The sequence below is a fragment of the Delphinapterus leucas genome, chromosome X, assembly GCF_059928025.1.
Source record: "Delphinapterus leucas isolate spDelLeu-1000000601 "Yukka" chromosome X, BTC_Dleu_Yukka2, whole genome shotgun sequence".
In the NCBI taxonomy this organism is placed as follows: domain Eukaryota; kingdom Metazoa; phylum Chordata; class Mammalia; order Artiodactyla; family Monodontidae; genus Delphinapterus; species Delphinapterus leucas.
In genome coordinates this window covers 20,574,867-20,599,619 of record NC_143150.1, presented here as the reverse complement: position 1 = coordinate 20,599,619, position 24,753 = coordinate 20,574,867, and the positions used below count along the sequence as shown (strand labels likewise).

At 39.8% G+C, this 24,753-nt stretch overlaps 1 protein-coding gene across 6 annotated transcripts in view; it reads right to left on the bottom strand.

Moving 5' to 3' along the window:
• ENOX2 (ecto-NOX disulfide-thiol exchanger 2) overlaps window positions 1-24,753 on the bottom strand; it is a 284,287-nt gene that overhangs the window by 73,712 nt on the left and 185,822 nt on the right. For 3 of the 6 annotated variants that reach the window (XM_022563936.2, XM_022563940.2, XM_022563937.2), the window contains one exon: window positions 12,001-12,089. The exons of the other annotated variants lie outside the window; for them this stretch is intronic. In XM_022563936.2, the coding sequence (XP_022419644.1) occupies window positions 12,001-12,049 (49 nt within the window). In that variant the 5' untranslated portion in view covers window positions 12,050-12,089. The remainder of the gene's footprint in view (window positions 1-12,000; window positions 12,090-24,753) is intronic. 6 annotated transcript variants of the gene reach the window in all.

The window sequence follows — 24,753 nt, the reverse complement described above, 5'->3', positions numbered from 1 at the left end:
CCCTTCTTTCCTCCCTCCCTCCTTTCCTTCCTTCCTTCCTTCCTTCCTTCCTTCCTTCCTTCCTTCCTTCCTTCCTTCCTTTCTCCTTGTTTTAAAGTCAATGAAAACTATTTTTTAGAGTAGTTCTAGGTTCACAGCAAAATTGAGGGGAAAGTACAGAGATTTCACATATACACCCACCCCCCCCCACATGCATAGCCTCCCCTATTATCAACATCTCTCACCAGAGTGGTTCATTTGTTACAACTGATGAACCTACACTGATGCATCATAATCATCGAAAAGCCATAGTTTACATTAGGTTTCACTTTGGTGTTTTACATTCTACAGGTTTTGAAAAATGTATAGTGACATGTATCCATCATTGTAGTATCATACAGAGTATTTTCACTGCCCTAAAATTCCTTTGTGCTCTACTTATTCATCCTTCTCCCCTCCCCAACCCCAGCAACCACTGATCTTTTACTGTCTCCATAGTTTTGCCTTTTCTAGAATGTCATATAGTTGGAATCATACAGTATGCAGCCTTTTCAGATCGGCTTTTTTCACTTAGTCATATACATTTAAGTTTCCTCCATGTCTTTTCATGGCTCCATAGCTCATTCCTTTTTTTTTTTTTTTGCTGAATAATACTCCATTGTCTGGATATACCACACTTTATCTTTTCACGTACTGAAGGACATTGTGGTTACTTCAAAGTTTTGGCAATTATGAATAAAACTGCTATAAACATTTCTGTGCACGTTTTGTGTGAACATAAGTTTTCAGTTCCTCTGGGTAAATACCAAGGACTGCAATCACTGGATTGTATGGTAAGAGCATATTTAGTTTTGTAAGAAGCTGTCAACCTGGCTTCCAAAGTGGCTGCACCAGTTTGCATTCCCACCTCCAGTAAATGAGAGCTCCTGTTGATCCACATCCTCACCAGTATTTAGTGTTGTCAGTGTTCTGGATTTTGGTCATTCTAATAGGTTTGTAGTGGTATTTCATTGTTGTTTTAATTTGCATTGCCCTGATGACATATGATGTGGAGCATCTTCTCATATGCTTATTTACCATCCATATATCTTCTTTGGTGAGGTGTCTATTAGTCACTGGCCCATTTTTCAATCAGGTTGTTTGTTTTACTATTGAGTTTTAAGAGTTCTCTGTGTATTTTAGATAACAGTCCTTTATCAGATGTGTATTTTGTAAATATTTTCTTCAAGTCTATGTCTTGTCTTCTCATTCTCTTGACATTGTCTTTCACAAAGTTTTTTAATTTTAATGAAGTCTAGTTTACCAATATTTTCTTTCATGGATCATAACTTTGGTGTTATATTTAAAAAGTTATTGCCATATCCAAAGTCATCTAGGTTTTCTCTTATGTTGTCTTTTAGGAGTTTTACAGTTTTGTATTTCACATTTAGGTCTATGATCCATTTTGAGCTAATTTTTTTTTTTTGGTGGTATGTGGGCCTCTCACTGCCGTGGCCTCTCCCGTTGCAGCGCACAAGCTCCGGACGCGCAGGCTCAGCGGCCACGGCCCACGGGCCCAGCCGCTCCGCGGCATGTGGGATCTTCCCAGACTGGGGCACGAACCCGTGTCCCCTGCATCGGCAGGTGGACTCTCAACCACTGCGCCACCAGGGAAGCCCTGAGCTAATTTTTTGATGGGTATAAAATCTGTGTCTAGATTCATTTTTTTGCATGTGGTTGTCCAGTTGTTCCAGCACATTTGTTGAAGAGACTATCTTTGCTCCATTGTATTGCCTTTGCTACTTCGTCAAAGATCTGTTGACTCTAATTATGTGGGTCTATTTATGGGCTCTCTCTTCTGTTCCATTGATCTATTTGTCTATTCTTTCACCAGTACCACACTGTCTTGATTACTATAGCTTTACAGTCAGTCTTCAAGTTGGGAGGCATCAGCCTTCCAACTTTGTTCTTCTTCTTCAATATTGTGTTGGCTACTCTGGGTCTTTTGCCTCTCCGTAAAGTTTAGAATCAGTTTTTTTTTTTTTATATCCACAAAATAACTTGCTTGGACTTTGATTGAATCAAGTTGGGAAAAACTGACATCTTGACAATATCGAGTCTTCCTATCCATGAACATGAAATATCTATTTATTTAGTTCTTCTTTGGCTTTTTTTTCATCAGAATTTTATAGTTTTCCGAGTTTTTTTTTTTCAAGTGTACACACCACAGGAGCTTGGGATGATTAAGATGTTTCCCATTCTTCTCATAGTCTAGTTGCATATGATTACTTCAGCAGCTTTCATCCAAACTACTCATGCATGCAAACCAAGAAAAAACATCCAAAAGGGGTTTCCATAGTAGCAATGAAAAGGAAAAATTATATTCCTGATGGAATTTCATATCTTTGAGGCAGTACTTTTGAGTTGGACACATGATCAACAAACATCAATTTAACCAATTGAGTATTTGGGGGGTTAGGATAGCAGAGTACAAGCAGATAGGAGACATAGTCCCTGCCTTCAAAGGTTATACAATCTAACTGAAGAGACCGATGATGATGGTCATGATGATTATTATCACTACTCTCACCACCTCCATCCATTACTACCACTAACTATTGAACATTTGCCATATGCTAGGTAAAGCTCTTGGCATACATTATTTTCATTTAACTTTCAAAACAACCCTATGAGATAGGGACTCTTTATATCTCCATTTAATAGATGAGAGGCTTTGAAGGGTTACATATATAGTCCAAGGACACACAGGATGTGTACTTTTAGGCACCATGCTTTAGTATCTCCAAATAAACAATTAGGAAACAATGAAAGACTCAGAGTATAGACTAGGAATGTTATTGAAGTTTAAGGAATGAGGCTTTGTGGAGAAGACAGGATTTGAAAGAATGGGCCATATTTCTATAGCGTATGTCTTGAATTATAGGTAGTTATTAAATAGGTAAGGAAGAGGGGGTAAGACATTCCAGAGCAGGGATGACATAAGCAAAGACGTTGAAGCAGGTTATACATGCATGTGCATGTATATATTGCACAGTTGGGAGAGATATAGTCGTAAGTCATCTGAGCACAAAAAGCCTTTTATTTTGGTAAATTTCCCTCTGACTACTGATAGCCATTAAAAAAAAACTTTCCATTGCTTTCCTCCTACCTCCCAGTATGCACTCCTGCCAATTACACCCCCAAAGGCAACTCTATTCTAATAGTAGCTTGCTAACATCCGTCCATCACATCCTTCCAACCTGGCAATATGAGGGATGATCCTTGGCTGGGTTATTTATACAAGTGCTATTTTGGTCACTGATTGGTCATTACAAGAAAATGCAAATGGCCAAAAACATTATTTCTGAAATATTAGTTTTTATTATTCTCCTATACTGCGAAATTGCCTATGCTCCCCCTCCATAAACCCCCCCCCACACACACAGAGTGATTGATGGCCCTAAGCATTTGTTACCGCAGTCAGAAGTCACATTTCAGAACTGGTGATTTCTCCGTCTGTAGGAGCTCTAGTCCTCACACCCAGTTTTCAGTGGTCTCTGAGAACGCATACAAGAAGGCTAGAAATAGCCTCTTGTAAATATTATCAAGAAAACAAACATGGGGCATCAAATATCCTTTGGGTCAAGAGTTTATATAATGATTATTAGGTTCATCTTGACTCCCAATCCCCAACTAGGGAGACAAGTTTTAGAGAATGTTATAGCTGGAAGGGACCTTTAGGACGTTACTGAGTATGCACTTTGATTTTCTCTGCTGGCTGGAGAATGACTCTTAGAGGAAACAGGTTTAGAAGGACTGGTCCCCAATGCTAAAAATAATTTTTTGCAACAGTCTGGCTACTCACTGGCTCTGCAGGCATGGGAAATATATAAGAGAATTAGGAATTATTCTCAATAAAGAATTTTGAGATCAAAGATTAAGAATTTACAATGTACTTAGCCAAACTCTGGACTAATTTGGTGGGGGTGGGGGAGAGAATGATCTAAATTATCAGTTTTTTTAAAGGACAACATAGTACCACTATTTTCAAACTATATATTAATTCACAGTGCTTGTTAAAATGTTAGCAAGTAGAGTTCCTATTAGGCTTGTTTACAATGAACAGATAAGGAACATGCTAATTAACAGCATTATTTCGCTACAACGAACTCGGTTCTTAAATCCTTAAGGAGTTCTGCTTTAAATGCCCTTCTCATCACCCTCCCTTCCCCCAACACCCATCTCCACCTGTCAAGTCCTACTCATTTTTCAAGGGTCGTCTCAAATGCCACCTTGTCTGTGAAGCTACCTCACTGGAATTAATTACTCCTTCCTATGTGTTTTCATAATATTTTATGTAGAATTTGATTTTCATCTTTGTTTATTCTCTCACTTCTCCCCAAACCAAACTTTTATTGAGTCTTAGTATATGCCATGTTCTGTGCTAGTGACTAGGAATATAGAGATGAACAAAATTCATTTACTGTTCTGGAAGAACTCACAATACAATGAGAGGCATGACATATAAACAACTAAATACAAATCATTATAATAAGTACTGTAAAAAAACTATGAGGAAAGTGCTATGGGAACAGGGAAGGAGTAATGAAATCTCTGTAATGGGTCTGGACATATGTGTTTGGGGTTGAGAGGTAGAGGAGATGAGGAATAGTCAGGGAAGCCTTCACTGGCGAAGAATCATTTGAAGTGAATCTTTAAGGAGGGATAGGATTTTCCTCTAGGTGGTGAATGGAGGATTAGGGTTGAGGAGCATTCCAGGAAGCAAGAACAACTGAACATTTACCATTGACTGCCTTGAATTATAGTTATTGGATACATGTCTCTCTTCTGCTACCCTACATGCTCCTTTAGGTCAGGGACTGGGTTTTAGGCATCTTTGTTTCCCCATTTCTTAGTTTAGTGTCTGGTATGAAGTAGGTATTCAAGAAATATTTGAATGAATGAATAAAGAAAATCAACTTACATTGATTTGGGGCACAATAAGCAATCTATGCAATGACACTCATTTATTATTTGTATACCTTTTCAGAACGATAAATTGGGATGCCATCTTAAAGGGGATGGTATAATTGTTAAACTGATTCACTCTCCAGGACAACTGAATTTATATGTAGAAATTTATTTAGAGTTATAACCAGGGATAGATGCACCCAACTAATAATTCAGTTTGATTTTATTAGCTATAATCTTTTCCCCATATAGGCACAGTCATATATATAAGCAAGCTTGTAAATTTTTACTTTCAAAGAGAAATCCCAGATGATCATCTCTGGCAGCAATCTGGATTTAAGGTCTGTACTAACAAAACATGCTGTGCTACACATCTGTTACAAATTATCACTTAATGGTGGAAAAGTTAAGTCCTGATTCACTTTTCAGACTAAAAATGCACATCTAATAATTTCTTTAGGTGTTTTATAAAAGTAGTCCTACGTCACTAAAGGAAGAAATTGCTCATTTTCCCATGAGTCCTATACTCACTGGCAACAGCCAAGAATATTCAGAAAGTAAGTGCCAGTGGTTGTCAAATGGTATTCAAAATACCTCACCCAAGTCTGTAGATCATGTCCTGCTATGCTGGTTCTATTGTTCTGCTTGTGTGGCAACTCCTCAAGACATCAAGTTGTAGAGTGGCTGTAAATGAGTGCCCTCTAGGTAAACTGATTGAAGATATGGCACTTTGGAACAAGAGTTCATTAGCACGAAAAAAATTAAACATTGGAAACTGAAATCCACTTTAAGCTGGTATCACCCCAAAACTATCAAATCACTACTGCCATCTGTTTATTTTTACACTGTTTATGCTTCACTGATTAAGTAGTCAATTACTGTCAAAGTTATTTGATCTTGAAGACAATACACACACACACACACACACACACACACACACACACATTCTGTGATACACCTCATCCTGTAGTGGAGTTAATTATTTCAAATGTTTCCCTTATTTCCTTTGAAACAAGTTCAATATGTTGGTGCCATCTTGCCAAATATATTTTATTAAGACATAAACTCTTCTTCTCTGACAGTTTACTCCCCTATAATTTTTCTTTCTTTAGTTCAGTTTTACATCCATTGGTTTTTATGCTTGCTATAACTCTATTACACAGTATTGTACAAAGTTGAGGAGAGGATTTTGTCAACAAACATCTATTGAAAGTCTCTCAAGAGTAGGAAGTAATCTTGCCTAGTGATCAAGAGCATGGGTTTGGGAGTCAGATGGCTCTGTACCACAGTCTAGCTCTACTACTTAGTAACTGTAATGTGATCATTATTTTGCTCCTTTCTTTTCTCCTCTATTTGCCAGCCTGCCTTCCAGCCTTCCTTTCATATTTAGCGTAAGTTCATTGAACATTTTCTATGTGTCATGCATCATTCTAGATATTGAAGACAACATTGTTGTGAGTCAAACTGGCCTCATCCTCGGTCATATGAAGCTAACAACATAGTGCAGGAGGGAGATATTAAAATACAAATGAATATAAAATAATTACACATTATAAGTGCTCTGAATAAAGAACTGGGTTTGATGAGAAAAATGTGAAGCTAAAAAATTAGGAAAATGATAGTATCTACCTTAAAAGTTTGTTGAAGATTAAATTAGATAATGTGGGTAAAGAATTTAGCATGGGGCTTCCCTGGTGGCGCAGTGGTTGGGAGTCCGCCTGCCGATGCAGGGGACAGGGGTTCGTGCCCCGATCTGGGAAGATCCCACATGCTGCGGAGCTGCTGGGCCCGTGAGCCATGGCCGCTGAGCCTGCACGTCTGGAGCCTGTGCTCCACAACGGGAGAGGCCACAACAGTGAGAGGCCTGCATACCGCAAAAAAAAAAAAAAAGAATTTAGCATGGGCTCTGGGTCATATTGAGCACTTGGTAAGTGCGAATAATAACATGGTAATAGTTAAGATGATGACGAAGAAGTAGTCCTGGCCATGAAGGGCTCAAAGTCTACAGACAGACACACCATATATATGAATTATTGCACTACATTATACAAATAATGAAACTGAGGCACAGAGAGTTTAAGTAATCAGCTCAATATCACACAGCTAACAAGAGGTAGAACAGGAATACAAACCCAGACAGCTCTGACACCAATGCCCACAGTCTTATGCATCACACTAAACTCCCTCGCAAAGATTCCCTTTATTTACAGTGTTCCATTAGCTCATTACTATCCTGTTTACAAGAGACCCACTTCAGCCCTAGGGACACATACAGACAGAAAGTGAGGGGATGGAAAAAAATATTCCATGCAAATGGAAATCAAAAGAAAGCTGGAGTAGCACTTCTCATATCAGACAAAACAGACCTTAAAATAAAGACTATTACAAGAGACAAAGAAGGACACTACATAATGATCAAGGGATCGATCCAAGAAGAAGACATAACAATTGTAAATATTTATGCACCCAACATAGGAGCACCTCAATACATAAGGCTAATGCTAACAGCCATAAAAGGGGAAATCAACAGTAACACAGTCATAGTAGGGGACTTCAACACCCCACTTTCACCAATGGACAGATCATCCAAAATGAAAATAAATGAGGAAACACAAGTTTTAAATGATACATTAAACAAGATGGACTTAATTGATATTTATAGGACATTCCATCCAAAAACAACAGAATACACTTTCTTCTCAAGTGCTCATGGCACATTCTCCAGGATAGACAATATCTTGGGTCACAAATCAAGCCTTGGAAAATTTAAGAAAATTGAAATCATATCAAGTATCTTTTCCAAACACAATGCTGTGAGACTAGATAACAATTACAGGAAAAAAGCTGTGAAAAATACAAACACATGGAGGCTAAACAATACAGTACTAAATAACAAAGAGATCACTGAAGAATCAAAGAGGAAGTAAAAAACATACCTAGAAACAAATGACAATGAAACCATGATGACCCAAAACCTATAGGATGCAGCAAAAGGAATTCTAACAGGGAAGTTTATAGCAATACAATCCTACCTGAAGAAACAAGAAATATCTCAAATAAACAAACTAACGTTACATCTAAAGCAATTAGAGAAAGAAGAACAAAAAACCCCCAAAGTTAGCAGAAGGAAAGAAATCATAAAGATCAGATCAGAAATAAATGAAAAAGAAAAGAAGGAAACGATAGCAAAGATCAATAAAAATAAAAGCTGGTTCTTTGAGAAGATAAACAAAATTGATAAACCATTAGCCAGACTCATCAAGAAAAAAAGGGAGAAGACTTAAATCAATAGAATTAGAAAGGAAAAAGGAGAAGTAACAACTGACACTGCAGAAATATAAAGGATCATAAGAGATTACTATAAGCAACTCTATGCCAATAAAATGGACAACCAGGAAGAAATGGACACATTCTTAGAAAAGCACAACCTTCCAAGACTGAACCAGGAAGAAAAAGAAAATATAAACAGATAAATGATAAGCACTGAAAGTGAAACTGTGATTTAAAATCTTCCAACAAACAAAAGCCCAGGACCAGATGGCTTCACAGGCGAATTCTATCAAACATTTAGAGAAGAGCTAACACCTATCCTTCTCAAACTCTTCCAAAATATACCAGAGGGAGGAACACTCCCAAACTCATTCTACAAGGCCACCATCACCCTGATACCAAAACCAGACAAAGATGTCACAAAGAAAGAAAACTACAGGCCAATATCACTGATGAACATAGATGCAAAAATCCTCAAAAAAATACTAGCAAACAGAATCCAACAGCACATTAAAAGGATCATACACCATGATCAAGTGGGGTTATCCCAGGAATGCAAGGATTCCTCAATATACACAAATAAGTCAGTGTGATACACCATATTAACAAATTGAAGGATAAAAACCATATGATCATCTAAATAGATGAAGAAAAAGCTTTCGATAAAATTCAACACCCATTTATGATAAAAACCCTCCAGGAGTAGGCATAACGGGAATTTACCTCAACATAATAAAGGCCATATATGACAAACCCACAGCCAACATCGTTCTCATTGGTGAAAAACTGAAACCATTTCCTCTAAGATCAGGAAAAAGACAAGATTGTCCACTCTCACCAATATTATTCAACATAGTTTTGGAAGTTTTAGCCACAGCAATCAGAGAAGAAAAATAAATAAAAGGAATCCAAATCGGAAAAGAAGTAAAGCTGTCACTGTTTGCAGATGACATGATACTGTACATAGAGAATCCCAAAGATGCTACCAGAAAACTACTAGAGCTAATCAATGAATTTGGTAAAGTAGCAGGATACAAAATTAATGCACAGAAATCTCTGGCATTCCTATACTAGTGTATAGGATGAAAAATGTGAAAGAGAAATTAAGGAAACACTCCCATTTACCGTTGCAACAAAAAGAATAAAATACCTAGGAATAAACCTACCTAAGGAGACAAAAGACCTGTATGCAGAAAACTTTAAGACATTGTTGAAAGAAACTAGAGATGATACAAACAGATGGAGAGATATACCATGTTCTTGGAATGGAAGAATCAACATTGTGAAAATGACTATACTACCCAAAGCAATCTACAGATTCGATGCAATCCCTATGAAACTACCAATGGCATTTTTCACAGAACTAGAACGAAAAATTTCACAATTTGTATGGAAATACAAAAGACCCTGAATAGCCAAAGCAATCTTGAGAACGAAAAACACAGCTGGAGGAATCAGGCTCCCTGACTTTAGACTATACTACAAAGCTACAGTAATCAAGACAGTATGGTACTGGCACAAAAACAGAAATATAGATCAATGGAACAAGATAGAAAGCCCAGGGATAAACCCATGCATATATGGTCACCTTAACTTTGATAAAGGAGGCAAGAATATACAATGGAGAAAAGACAGCCTCTTCAATAAGTGGTGCTGGGAAAACTGGACAGCTATATGTAAAAGAATGAAATTAGAACACTCCCTAACACTATACACAAAAATAAACTCAAAATGCCCCTAAATGTACAGCCAGACACTATAAACTCTTAGAGGAAAACATAGGCTGAACAGTCTATGACATAAATCACAGCAAGATGCTTTTTGACCCACCTCCTAGAGGAATGGAAATAAAAACAAAAATAAAGAAATGGGACCTAATGAAACTTAAAAGCCTTTGCACAGCAAAGGAAACCATAAACCAGATGAAAAGACAACTCTCAGAATGGGAGAAAGTATATGCAAAGGAAACCATAAACCAGATGAAAAGACAACTCGCAGAATGGGAGAAAGTATTTGCAAATGAAGCAACTGACAAAGGATTAATCTCCAAAATTTACAAGCAGCTCATGCAGCTTAATGTCACAAAAACAAACAACCCAATCCAAAAATGGGCAGAAGACCTAAATAGACATTTGTCCAAAGAAGATATACAGACTGTCAACAAACACATGAAAGAATGCTCAACATCATTAATCATTAGAGAAATGCAAATGAAAACTTCAATGAGATATCACCTCACACTGGTCAGAATGGCCATCATCAAAAAATCTACAAACAATAAATGCTGGAGAGGGTGTGGAGAAAAGGGAACACTCTTGCACTGCTAATGGGAATGTAAATTGATATAGCCACTATGGAGAACAATATGGAGGTTCCTCAAAAATCTAAAAATAGAACTACCATACGACCCAGCAATCCCACTACTGGGCATATACCCTGAGAAAACCATAACTCAAAAAGAGTCATGTACCACAATGTTCATTGCAGCTCTATTTACAATAGCCAGGACATGGAAGCAACCTAAGTGTCCATCATCAGATGAATGGATAAAGAAGATGTGGCACGTATATACAATGGAATATTACTCAGCCCTAAAAAGAAACGAAATTGGGTTATTTGTAGTGAGCTGGTTGGACCTAGAGACTGTCATACAGAGTGAAGTAAGTCAGAAAGAGGAAAACAAATACCATATGCTAACACATATATATGGAATCTAAAATAAAAAAAGGTTCTGAAGAACCTAGGGGCAGGACAGGAATAAAGACGAAGACATAGAGAATGGACTTGAGGACTTGGGGAGGGGGAAGAGTAAGCTGGGACGAAGTGATAGAGTGACATGGACATATATACACTACTAAATGTAAAATAGATAGCTAGTGGGAAGCAGCCGCATAGCACTGGGAGATCAGCTCGGTGCTTTGTGTCCACCTAGAGGGGTGTGATAGGGAGGGTGGGAGGGAGATGCAAGAGGGAGGAGATATGGGGATGTATGTATAAGTATAGGTGATTCACTCTGTTATACAGCAGAAGCTAACACACCATTGTAAAGCAATTATACTCCAATAAAGATGTTTAAAAAACAAAACAAAACAGAAAACAACATTACTATTGCAGCTACTACATTATATTTTTGTCCCCTTTTTCTGTGGCTGTCTCTCCTCCTAGACTTTGAAGTCTCTTACTCCTCCTTGTTATTCCTAGTGCATACAAACTGTGTCTGACATAGAGAAGATGTTTAGCAAACAATTTAAAACAAATTAATAAGGAAATCTATGAGTATATATATAAGGGAGTCTTGCACAGACATTGTTCTTCCCAGAAGCAGATGCCAAGCTATTTAGTTATTGTATTGTAATGCCAAGCTATTCTGTTGTTGTATTAAGATAAAAAATATTTTAGTGAGTTTCTTATGAATATTTTAAATGGAGAGAGAGACAGATGAAGATAACATGGTGATAATTTGGGGTCTGAACATGCTGATAATGTAAGAGAATCACGATTACGGAAATACTAACTTTAAGAAAGATAAGTCTGGAGATGGGGAGATAATTTTCATCACAGAAAAATTCTTTATAGGTAAGAAGGCAATGATTGGAATTACTTTGAGAATGTAAGGTTATTAAATTTACTAAAATAAATGTGCATGTAGCAGCTATATTTGTTAGCACCTTGAGGGCAGGGGATATAAACCTCATTTACTTTTGTGTATTCTACAGTGACTAGCTCAAAGTATGTGCCAGTAAGTTGGCTTTTAAATAAGTGAAGTCTAAGAACTCAGTAATTGTACAAAGTAGGGCTTACCTGCAATGCCTATTTCATAGACCCATAGCCATTTAAAATTTCTTGGCATTGTGTGGTCCTGAACCGTGGATTTAGCTCTCTAGTCATTTCTGCAGAAGGAAAATAGTGGGTCAAACATGGGTGAGACATCAGGACTCTGGAACGTACTAGGACTTAGATAAATGGTGAATGATAGTATTAATGATAGTAATTATAACAAGATTAATAATAGTTAACACTTCTTTAATTCTTATGTGCCAGGCATTCTCCTAGACACTTTATGTACATTAATTAAAAACTCATAACCCTGTGAAGTAGGACCTCTCATTATCCTCATTTTACTGATGAGGTAGCAGGAACAGAGAGGTTAAGCAACCTGTCCATGGTCATACATTAGCTTGCAGTGGAGCTGGGATTCAAACCCAGGCAATCTGGCTCCACAGTTCATGCTCTTAACCACTATCTTATACAAAACTAAAGGAGTCAGAAGGTTAGAGAATATTTGAGCTGGGAGGGCTATAGAGCTCATCATTACAGATGGGTGCTCCTCATGTCCTGTATTGTAGTGATTCTTAATGGGGGCTGAGTTTACCTTCCCTCCCAGGGACATTTGGTAATATTTGAAAACACCTTTGGTTGTCACAACTGGGAGTGAGGAGGTGCTACTGACATCTAGTGGGTAGAGTTCAGGGATACTGCTAAACACCCTACAACGTACAGGACAACCCCCCACCACCAAACAATTATCTGACCCCAAATGCCAATAGTGCCAAGTTTAACAAACCCAGCTCTATTGTAGCAATTTTCATATGTTCTTACTGGAGGGTGCCTTATACTCCTGGTTTCTTTACACTTCCTTCCTGTCCACCACATGTGCAGCCAATCCCAACTTCTGCAGCTTATGCCCTACACCCTTACACCACTGTGCTAAGACTAATCTGATCACGCCCCTCCCATCCTCAACCAGGAATCTATTAACATTTTTAGCAAGGTTAATTTTATGTTTCACGCCAAAGAAATTATCCTTATGGTGAGGAATCCAGGTGCTGTGGAAGGCTGATGGGGTACTGTTTTGAGAGTGGTCCTGGAAGTAGCACTAGGAATACCATGACAAAGGAAAAGAGAGAAGTGTAGAAAATGCTTGTGTGGAATACAGAAGAAAACCCCATCTCCAGCATATCACACAGGACCTTGCATACAGTAGACATACAAGAAGTATATGTTGTGGAAGATTATGGCACAAGGTCAGGATGGGGTGTCCTAGAACTCAATAACATTGTATTTTCTGTTCTCTGGCTAAGGGAAAGGAAACAGCAGGATAACTCATGTTTTGGGTCTATGTTAAGCCTAGGGCTCAAGGGTTTATCTTCTGTTTGGTATTTATTGCTCAGGAAGTAATACTGTGCGTTGTAGGTGTTATTTTGAATCCTTCTTCATTTTCTTTGAGAATTAACAATCCATTATTGTTTGTGAGCAAGGCACTGAAGCCCTGGGCACCTCTCTCTCTGACCACAGACATCACCAGCAGTGACGCCACAGCTTGCATCATGGCTATGCAGGGTGAGAGAATTGACGGGGGCTTTAATACAAGTCTCCCAGGAGGCTTGAGAGAGATGACGCTATCAGGCAAGCGAGGGCTTTATCTCCTTATGAGTGTTACCAAGGATGAATCAAAGAGCCACTCAAGGGGATCAGGATGCCATAATATATTCTTCCTTGGGGAGGGGGAGGGAAGGAGAGGAAAAAGAAAAAATAAAAGGGAAAGGGAAAGGTTTTTATGCTAGCCCATATAGTAGGTAATTATTCTCACAGGAGCTGTGAGTGTGGTGGGGTTGGGGGTGGGAAAGAGTAGCTTGATCCTCAAGGTATGCAGATGAGAACCTCAGGTTAGAGGGTGCTTTCACAAACTAACCCCCATGCTGGAAGACTCACTGTTCTAGTCTATAAGCCAAGGGGTCTTGGAGAGAGCCACCTCCATATTGGAGCAGTTATAAGAATGTTCAAGGTTTTAAACTAGGTGTATAAGAAGCCAGGGCACCAAGCCAGCCCTCCAGATGGCAGTTGCAGTGGGGGTGTAGTGAGGAAGAAGAAGGCCAAAAGTTTTGGCATACATCTCTTCAAGGAACTCACAGCATATACCCTACATTTATGAAGGGAACAGGGTATAGTGGGAGGAGTACAGATCTTGGGGTCAGACAGATCTCAAATCATGTCTTGGTTCTTTTACAAGCTGTGTGATTTTAGGCAAGTTTTGAAAACTCTAGCACGTTTATTCACCTTCAGTTAGAGATAATGATACCTATCTTTCATGTACTAAGCTAATGATAATAATGTTGATCCCTAATATTGATTAAATGCTTATTATGTACCAAACACTGTTTCAAGGCTTTATATTATTATTTAATCTAATCCACATAACAACACTATGAGATAGGTAAGATTTATCATTAGACCCAATTTACAGATAAAGAAAATGGAACACAAAGAAGTTAGGAAGTTGCCCAGGGTCACAGGTGGAGTTGATGCTGGAGGTGAAATTCAGATTCAGGCAGTATGGCTCCAGAGCCCACACTTTTAGCCACTGAGCTATATCCTGTCACTACAGTATAAAGTACACAGAACCTGAGACACAGAGCATGTACTCAGTCATGATTTAACCCCACTTCCTTTATCTTTCCCTTCCTTTTTTTTTTCTGTTTAAGAAAGAAACCATTCAGCTGCCATGTGAGGGTCTCTCCTCCCACTTCCCTAAGCTGGAGCCAGGGGCCTCCTTTGTTATTTCAAGATGGGCTGGCACGAGTGAGTTGAGGAACCTCAGAGATAGTGCTTGTCACTTCAAGGTTATTAGCCGAATGTGAGCCAGGAGAATAGGTTGAAGTCAGATGTAGGAGTCCTAGAAAACCAGCAGGCTCCACCATGGGAACCTTGGAGGGCTTCCTCAGTCAGTAAGAGCAGTGGCTAGCTGTACTAGAGAGGCTCTCTTGGGCCTTTCCACACTAAGGTCCATAATTTCTCACTCCTGGTTTCTTGGGCTTCTGAGATACCAGTGAACTCATATTACTCAGGTCTAGGGTGAATGGTTGACTGTGGCCATTAGTCTTAGTCTTTAGGATTACATCATCACATTCATTCCACATTTCCTCACCTAACATTTAGATAAAGAACACCAGGGATTTCCCTGGTGTTCCAGTGGGTAAGACTCCATGCTCCCAATGCAGGGGGCCCAGGTTCGATCCCTGGTCGGGGAACTAGATCCTGCATGCATGCCGCAACTGAGAAGTCCACATACCACAACTAAGAAGTCCACATGCTGCAACTAAGAGTCCACATGCTGCAACTAAGAAGCTCACGTGCCACAACTAAGAAGCCCACATGCTGCAACTAAGAAGCCCACGTGCCACAACTAAGAAGCCCGCATGCTGCAACTAAGAGTCCGCATGCCGCAACTAAGAAACCTGCATGCTGCAACTGAGTCTGCATGCCGCAACTAGGAGTCCACATGCTGCAACTGAGTCTGCATGCCACAACTAAGAAGCCCACGTGCTGCAACTAAGAAGCCCATGTGCCACAACTAAGAAGCCCACGTGCTGCAACTAAGAAACCTGCATGCCGCAACTAAGAGTCCACATGCTGCAACTAAAGATCCCGCATGCCGCAATGAAGATCCTGTGTGCCGCAACTAAGACCCAGTGCAGCCAAAATAAATAAATAAATAAATTAATTAATAAATATTTTTAAAAAGCACCAAAAGAATAATTGGGCCACAAAAAATACTACCATATATCAGCTACTTTAACATCTCCACTAATTGGCCTGTTAAGCCTCACATTTCTTTTCCTAGTTTTGAAACAGACACATTAATATTACTGTCAGGTCCCAAATATTGTAGCTACTGGTTTTCAACTATAAATCTTAATATTTAACAAATCAACTAATTGCATTTCAGGTACTGAGCATGCTCTTTAGGTTAATGGCATGGTCGGTGGTGGAGGGGGAAATGGAAAAAGAACAAATTAGAAGCATAAACTCTGAAAGTTCCCGAAGTCCTGTGGTCAATGCTTTTCTGAGGTAAGTTGCATAAGAGATGATTTGGCAAACCTGCTGCTATGCTGTTGGAAGTCTGGCAAGATCTCTTGGAGGAGCAAAAAATAAACAGCCCTGGGGTTAATCTACAAGCCGTTTTGCTTTAGCCCTTTTTGCTGAAAATCTTTCCAACATGTTTCAGTCCACTTCCTTGCCATAGGAGATAGAGTACAACAAAGATAAATATAGCATGGGCTAGATCTGGAACTAGGAGGGCTGAGTTTGAACTCTGGCTCCACTATTTACTCGCAGTGCAGCAATCACTTACACCCATGTTTGTCCAAGTGCATTCCAACCATGTGCACCAGAATCACCTGCAGCGCTTGCTAAATAGCCAAGTTCCAGGGTCCCTGGCTGAGGTTTTCATCTGGGTGGCGCTGGGGAATCTGCCTGTTGAACAAGCACCCTAGATAACTCTTATTCCCACTACAAATTTGAGAAACAGAGTTTGTTTTCTCATCTATAAATAAGAATGGTACCACCCCTTTCCCAGGGTTGTGGTAAAAACAACACAGGTGGTCAATATGTGCTAGGTGTACCTGAATCTTTGAGTGAGGTTATGGCAGGGCTTCAGGATACATTCTGAATATTAATTTAACAAACATGTTAAATCCACACAGCGTTTGATGGTACCAAGGTGAAAAATCCATGTTTCTCTGCCCTTTGAAGGGTTCATAGACTAATGGGAGAGACAAACGCGAAAACAAAATTATTGTTTGATAATGGATAACAGATATGAAGAAAGGGGAGGTAGCCGCTTTGCTAGGACGAGAGGTGGTGGTGGAGGAGGGAGGGGAGCATAGAGGAAGTGATGTTAAGCTGGAGAAGGTTATTTTAAAGTGAGTTTTGAAATATAAGTCAATTATGGTACTGTGGATATCTTAAAAGTGTAGGAGATAAGGTTGTATTTGTGCTAAGTCTAAAACCTAGAATAGAAATTGTTCTTATTTGGGGGGATGGGCATGAGTGGAGAATATTTTCCATATCAGTTTACTTATTATTCCTTGCTCCTAAAAGTAGAATGTTAAAAAACTGGAGTCATTTTGTGTTCTCCAGTTCGTTGGACTCTGAGAGGATGGGTATTAGCCTATGTTGTTGACTTGCTTTGCAAGTCACTGGCTGCAAGGCCATGGTCTAAGTCGGGGGGGTAGGACACTGGCCATGACCACTATAAACAAGTCAAGTGTTAAATCCTACTGATAATGGGAACTTTGGCTTGAGAACTAGCTGCCTCAGCAGAGTCATCCTCAAATACTAAGGGCAATGCTATATATACACATACAGCCGCAGGAGGCAGTGACTAATGGCTCTGCTTTGGGCCAGCAGCCCTGGCCCCTTTCTAGCTTCTTCACCTCTATAGGCAGCCTAACTTGAATTTTCAAACTCCACCTCAATTTGACAAATAATCAGAAAACAATAGACTTTACTATACAGAACTTCACACCATCCCCACTACCCTTCATTTTTCAAAATGATTGAGGTTTTTTTGAAAACTGCAACACACTTCCAGCAATCCCCATCATGCCTTTGGCCAGACTAAGAATAACAAACTCTCAACCCTTAATGCTGTGTGACCTTGAATGAAGAAAAAATGGGGTTGTAACAGTAGTTAGGATCATGCTCTTTGGATTAGATCCAAGTTCTAATCTTGGCCCGAAACTTATTATCTGTGTGATGCTAAGAAAGTGACTTAATGTCTCTGTTCTTCATTTTCCACGTCTGAAAAATGATAATAACAAGTACCTATCTCATTGGGTTGTGGTAAGGGTTAAAGGAGAAAATATGTGAAAAAAAAGACCCACTGCAATGCCTAGCTTAATAAGTAGAATGCCAGTAATTATTATTAATATATTAACCATAGTGGGTATTACCTCTGATATCTTATGGAAAACAGGGGCCATTGTGGGTGAGGAGAGAGGGGAGTGTTATGATTACTTCAGGTGAAAAGGGCAGGAAAGTACCAGTATAGGAACCAGCCATTAATAACAGTGGGGAATATATTTAAACAAAAAAGAATAAGATGGCTTCTCTTTAACCAATTATTTACCAAGAGCACTGCTAGAAAGAAAAGCAGGACTAATTTATATGCCTCTCATCTGATCGATGCATTTTCTAAAAGTGGTACTGGTAATAAAATCCTCAAAAGATTTTCTGGTGTTACCCTCCGCCCCCACTGTATATACATACCACAAACCCATCAGATCTGCTGCCAAAACCCACTTGCTTTTTTCTCCAAAAGCATGGATGGCATTGCATCCAGGCTCTCTTTTGTGATCACCCCATCTGTGGTGAAAGAAAACCAGAATAACTTAGTATTACGTCTCGATTATCCATGACCAGGATGGGAGGCAATGTGGTAGGCAGGAGAAGAGGTTGCTCTTCATGGCAAGCTTTCCAGTAAGACAAAGGGAGGTTAGAAAGAAAGGTCATGGCTGTGACCTCTGTGACAGCTGAGCAGGGGACACCCACTGTATGTGTCAGCCTACTCCAGGAATAATCCATATGCAAGTGATTTGGTCAACGGTTTGTGATTCTGGAACAGTATTAACAATAGTGCCTTTCCTGGAATCTATCTTATATATGATGTATTTTTTCCCCACTTAATTCAATAGCTCTCCTGAATATTTTAATACAGCAATAGTAGTCTGAATAGCAAACACATGTGAGTTATTGACTTGCTTTCCTTTTATCCATTTCTGCTGTAACTTAAATTTTCTTCCTGAGTGAATCTCCAGGCCACTAGTGACATCACCTTTAATCCATTTGTATTTCTTTTTTTTTAATTGGCATTAACATGGAGGAGACAAAAGAGGTTAAAAAATAAAAGACGTCTACATTGGTGATGATCTCCAGAGCAAACCTTACAGGGATTGGTAGAGCAAATTTGATTTGAAAATGATTACAAAGGGTGAATTCCCTGTAAATAATGAATTGGAAACAAAATAAGGCTGAGAGTATTTGCTTATCCACTTATTTCCACATGAAGAAAAGCCATAATTCCTGTCAGCCTGTGCTTACAGCATGCCTAGACTGGCCAGAGAGAAACCAACCAGTGATGAAAATAAATACACAAGCCCACTCGTTGACTGCATTCTCTGTCAGGTCCAACACCAAGGAAAGCCTAAAGATAATATGTCTTTGGGTAACAACCCATAAATCCACAGTTACAGTTCAAGCACTTAACTTCAAATTCCCAAATGACCATGCCACTGTTCTTTCCTCTTCCAGAAGCTAGAAGTTCACTGTCAAAAAGGAGGGGATGAGAAGGGAGGGGCAAGGCAGCTGAAATGCTCAACGACCCTAGCAAAATTCTGGAAAAGCATGCCCTCCTCACAAATCGCAACTTCTTGAGAAGCTAACTGGTATGTCACTGGAAGACACTGTCAGAGCAAGCTGGCTAAGGATTTTATCAAAGTGCACTTAGCTTTCAAGAGCAGTGTTCCTTAAAAATGTAAAGTTGATTTCTGTATATCAAATCCTATTTTTCCACTGATTCACACTTTCTTCTATTTTTTAAAAATTAAATATTGAGTAGGTACAAAGAGGAATTTATGAGACAAGTGTGAAGTATAAAAAACTATGGTGCAATGAAAATTGTATATCCGACATGCAGTTGAAGAAAAAGAATATAACTATTACCTTTAAAGGCCACTGTGTGCCCCTCCTGTAATTCCTTCTATCTCCCCTCGGAGATAACCACTATTCTGAATTTTGTGTTAATTATTCCTTGCTTATCTTTATAGTAGTACTATGTATAATGACTCTGTCTCTTCAGAAATGTTTTATCTGAATTTCGGAAGGATTCTTCAGTTGCCAGGAGCTTTAATTTGTGGTGTTCTCCTTCATATCCCTCCCCTCTCCCTGGCTTCCCCCACCCACCTCCATCTTGCCCAGTAGTTGGTAATGCATGAACAAACACAAGTGTCAAAGGTATCATTTAGTAGTGAACCCATACGGAGAGTCAGTAATTCTTTTGTAACAAGGCTACTTTCCTTTTGTTTTTCAAGCAAATCCCTGCATGGGTCTTAACTTGTTTACCCAGAGATCTGGGGACATGGCGGTGGCAATGGGCTAGTGAGCAGGGTGACAGGGCTGTGTGTATTGCCTAGCAGGGGTACCTCAGGGTTTTGGGGTCAGAAGGTAGGTTATTTGCCAGATATGTGACTTTGGGCAAGTCACTTAATGTTTCTGAGCTTTGGTTCCCTCATCTCAAAAACACAGACAGCAATAATACTGATCTTACAGGGTTGGTGAGATGTTTAAACAAGAGATATTTATTGTAAAAGTATTTTGAAGGGTATAGGATACTCCATAAATGTTAGCTGTTAATGTTGCAGTGGCTCTGCTGCTGTTGTTGATGCTATGATATCAGTGCTGTTAAAGTCAAGGTAAAGGACTAGATGGTTATGAATTTCTAAAGTCTGGAGCGAATCCACAGATTTATCCTTGCCACCTGTCTGGCAAAGCTGGCACAACACAGACAAAATTAAAATTTCTTTTCCAACTCTGTATTACTGGTCTATGTGGAAACTTTCCACCTTTGAACATCTTCCTCAAATCCCACTGAACCTGTCCAATCTGCATGTGTGAGAGTTGTGTTTGCTCTGGCCTATGTCGGTGCTGAAGCCTAGGGCAGAAAGTAGTCACACATTACAGGCATCTAACATTTTCTCTTCCTGGTTATTTCTCTTAGGACGGTGCAGGCTGGTGACTCAGCCATGTGTACAAGATGTGCTCATCACCTGATGAGTTTGCGCCTGAGGAGCCTTCTGAAGGCCCTGACTTTTGCCTGTGTGATATTAACATAACCATTTGCATGTCATTTCCATTTTGTTTTTAAAAGGGTCTCTCCTTGAAGATCTATAAGAATGAGAGTAAGCAGTGGAAAGCAACGTTTCCATTCTACAAACGATATAATCAAATCTGTAAACGGGCAAAAATACACACGAGACGCTCCATAAAACTGTTGGCAATTATTTCAGTGAACAGACACAAGTTGTGCACAATTCCCCACAGCTGCCGCAGGTGTTGAAGGAAGAGATTCAAACAACAGAGTGGAAATATCGATCATCTTTTTGAATATGGTGCTAGGCTACCTGCTTGGGTGCCCAGGAGGGGGTGAGGGAGGAAGAGTGCTGGTAATATTCCCACACATGTTTCCCAGCCTTGAGGCTGGACAGCCACATACCCATCTGCTGCTAAGAAAAAAAAAAAAAAAGACAGGGCTTAAACACATGGGACAGGCTGTTTGACCTCTGAGGTTGCAAGGCTCTTGGCCTCCGCCTAACAGCTGACGCCTGGAATAAGCAGGCCAGCCCCTCATGGCCTCTGCAGGGGCTCGCACGAGGGCTCCAGCTGAGGGGTGGCTGCAGCTATGGCAACAAATGCCCAGGAATGAGTTAACACCAGCCAAAGGGGTTAATGGGAGAGGCAAGGGCTTTTATACAAATGTGTTGGGGGAAGAAATGCGATACAGTGGGAATGAGGCCCATTAATAAAGCTGAGTGATAAAATCCACCACCATTCTTAAATTGGACTTGCCTACTTAAACTGCTTTTCCAAATCAGTCTCCTGTATTCTAGTTGTTCATTGAGACACTAAGCTTATTTAAAGAATAAAAACAATACCATAATATGCAATATAAAAGGAGAAAATAGGATAGACAAAGGAAGAAAGAAAAACAAGAAATGTGTACAACTATGTTCTGAATATGTTCAAACAGCTTGTCATTACTAACAATCACCACCTGACAATAAATTACCCCCCTACATGTGGATCACAAGCTGCATTATTATGATGCATTAGAATCAATCTGAGTACTAACGATAATGGCTGGTTGGGTGGCTAAACATGGCCCCCAATTACTGCTGAGTGCCCTCTCTTCCTGTGGCTACAAAACAACTGCCATCAATATTCTCTCATAGAGAATGTTTTCTTATCAGCATTATGTCCTCAAAACATCCCTGGAAGGCAGGTCGATATTGATGGGCTTTTTTGAAGAAAACAGGGAGGCATGGAGAGGTTAAGTGAAAATTAGCAGAGGCAGTACGACCACCCCACATCAGAATTTGGGTTAGAAAGAGAGCCAAGGTACAGAGGCAAAGGGCTTTGGGCTGCTCCTTTGATGATAGCAGCACCTACTGAATGCAGTAGATCAGAGTTTTCAGCCACTCTCTCAGCTACAGTGAGAAGCGTAGATTCCTTAAGCCACTACAATTGGAATACCTGATTGTAGTTCAAAGCACAGATCCACAGAGTACATTTTTACTTCTGGCAGAGTACAATACAACCTCAGAGTAAAATTTCATTTCTGAGAAGAAAAAAAGAGTACACTGGAATCCAGAAACAGTATAGTCCATTTGAATAGTATTTCCTAGTTTCATGAATGAACAAACGGTACTTATTGAGCCCCTATTATGTTTTTGTTAGACTGAGAGGGACACGAGAGAAACAAAAGACAGTTACTTCCCTCAGATAATTTATAATCTACTTGGGGCTAGAGGTTGGCAAATTCACACACAAAATGAAGACCGAACAAGACTCCATAGGAGGCCTGAGTATAAAGTGACAATCCTGTCTGTCCTACTGGTTAGAGGAAAAGAGTAAGAAAATCTTAAAGGTGGGATGTTGGTATGTTCCTCCATGAAAGATACCAGGAGAACTTAACCTGACAAGTATATTAGACATTTCCATCAGCAGTGAATGCACTCACAAAAAGGGTACACATAGGAGGTGAACAGGAGAGAGCATGAGGTACATGAGAAGGACAGATGAGGTTATAGGGAACCAGGACAGAAGTGTCTGCCATTATTTGAATATGATCATGTCATTTTGGAACCAGACTCCACTGATGATAGGGCCTGCTTCCCTGGAGACAGCACTTCTTAGGCAAGCACATCTGGTTGGCGTGTCCCTATATATAGCTAAGAGCTATAGGGCAGGTAATTCAAGAGGGAGTGCTCTAGTGAGCACATGGAAGGCAGGCAGTCTGTTGTGGGCTGAAGAGAGGCCCACATGTTTTAGCTATTAGACATAAAAACTGGCCAAGCTGTCATTCTGTTTCAGAAATTAAGGTGTTTGACTTATGTGTCTGTCAAGATGGAATGTTAGCCCCCTCATAGGGTATCTGCAAGGAGGGACTGAATTTTCCTGAAAAAAAAAAAACATTTTGGATCTGTTTTAGTGACTTAGCTGGTGTTCAGTATTCCAGATGATGCCTTCCTGGGTCACTTCACTTTCTGCTTTCCTCTGCTCCAGAGCCTCAGGCTATACATCTCACCTGGCCTTGTCTTGCAAACACAACTGGCTATAGGAGACTTGGGCAGAGGATGAGGATTACTCAGAAAAAAAGAAAACAACTCAACCACTGAACACACACGTCCTGCACACAGTGGGTCAGCAGTATGACTGTCACAGGTGAAAGCTGAACGTTGTAAGGAACAAAAGGCTACAGAGCTTCCCTAGGTCTACTTGTAAATTTCTCATTGAGAAGAATTAAATTCAGAATTGCAATCTGACTATATCTCCCTCTATTCTCTGGAATAGAAAATTGACTATTGCTGTCTCTTCTAAGGAAATTTGAAAGAGACCACAATTGTGCCCAAAGGAACTGTCATGATATAAGAAGTTTGTGACCCCAGCCCCTATAGCCTCAAGGTATTGTAGCTCTGACAATAGCCTGGATATGACCTGAGAGCCTCAGATACCATCTTTGGATTTTTCCAGGAATATAAATGGCAAGTTATTATTACATGAATGTTACTTGTAGAACTTGAACTGATGAGTATATTAGACACATACGTCAGGAGTGCATGAACTCACAACAGGCTTGGCCAAGAGAGGTGAGCTGGAAAGAGAGAACCCGTGGTAAATTAGGAAGACAGATGAAGGTTAAAGGGAACCAGGATAGAGGTATCTGCCATTATCTGAATACGATTATGTCTTTTTTTGAGCCAAACTCCACTGATAGGTCCTGCTTCCCTAGGGGCAGCACTTCTCAGCAAGTTTAGAAGTCATTTGGGAAGAAATATTCCTTTCCTCTGACATGAGCAGCTATGTGGAAAAGATGAGCAGACATTTGCTTTGGGAGCAAGAGGTGCTGAGCTTAATGCCTATCATCTCCTGGAGATGATGATGATGTATTGTATATATATATAAAATCACTGCAGCTGCTTGCTTTTTCCAGGGGGTCAAAGTACACAGTCTTTATCTCCAAATGTCTGGCTTTCAATCTGGCTATATCTTGAAATCTGTTTTGAATACAGCTCAGACAGGAAGGTTTTGGTCAAGCATGCAGTGACTAACCTTCAAGCACAACAGAACACCAGGAGAGCAGCCTGACCTTTGCAGTAAAATTAATTTGATGCTTACAGTCTAACCTAGAGTCCATAGCCTTTATTCATATGACAGAGTCACAAGACAATTTAGCAGGGATTATTAAAGTCCACTTAAGCTCATCAGAGGGGAGAATTGAGGTTGATGCATTTCAGGATACCAGTGAATTGGCCAAAACATGTGGGAAAGGAAAGGAATATAGACTTCTAGGAATAAAGTAAAAGAGGCTACACTTAGTGCACAGTAGGTACTCAGTGAGAATTGATTCAGTGAATGAGGCAAGAGTAAGACAAATGTGATGTCTGACACCTAGGGAGCCCCTTCCCTACCACCCACTGATGCAACTTCAATCTCTAT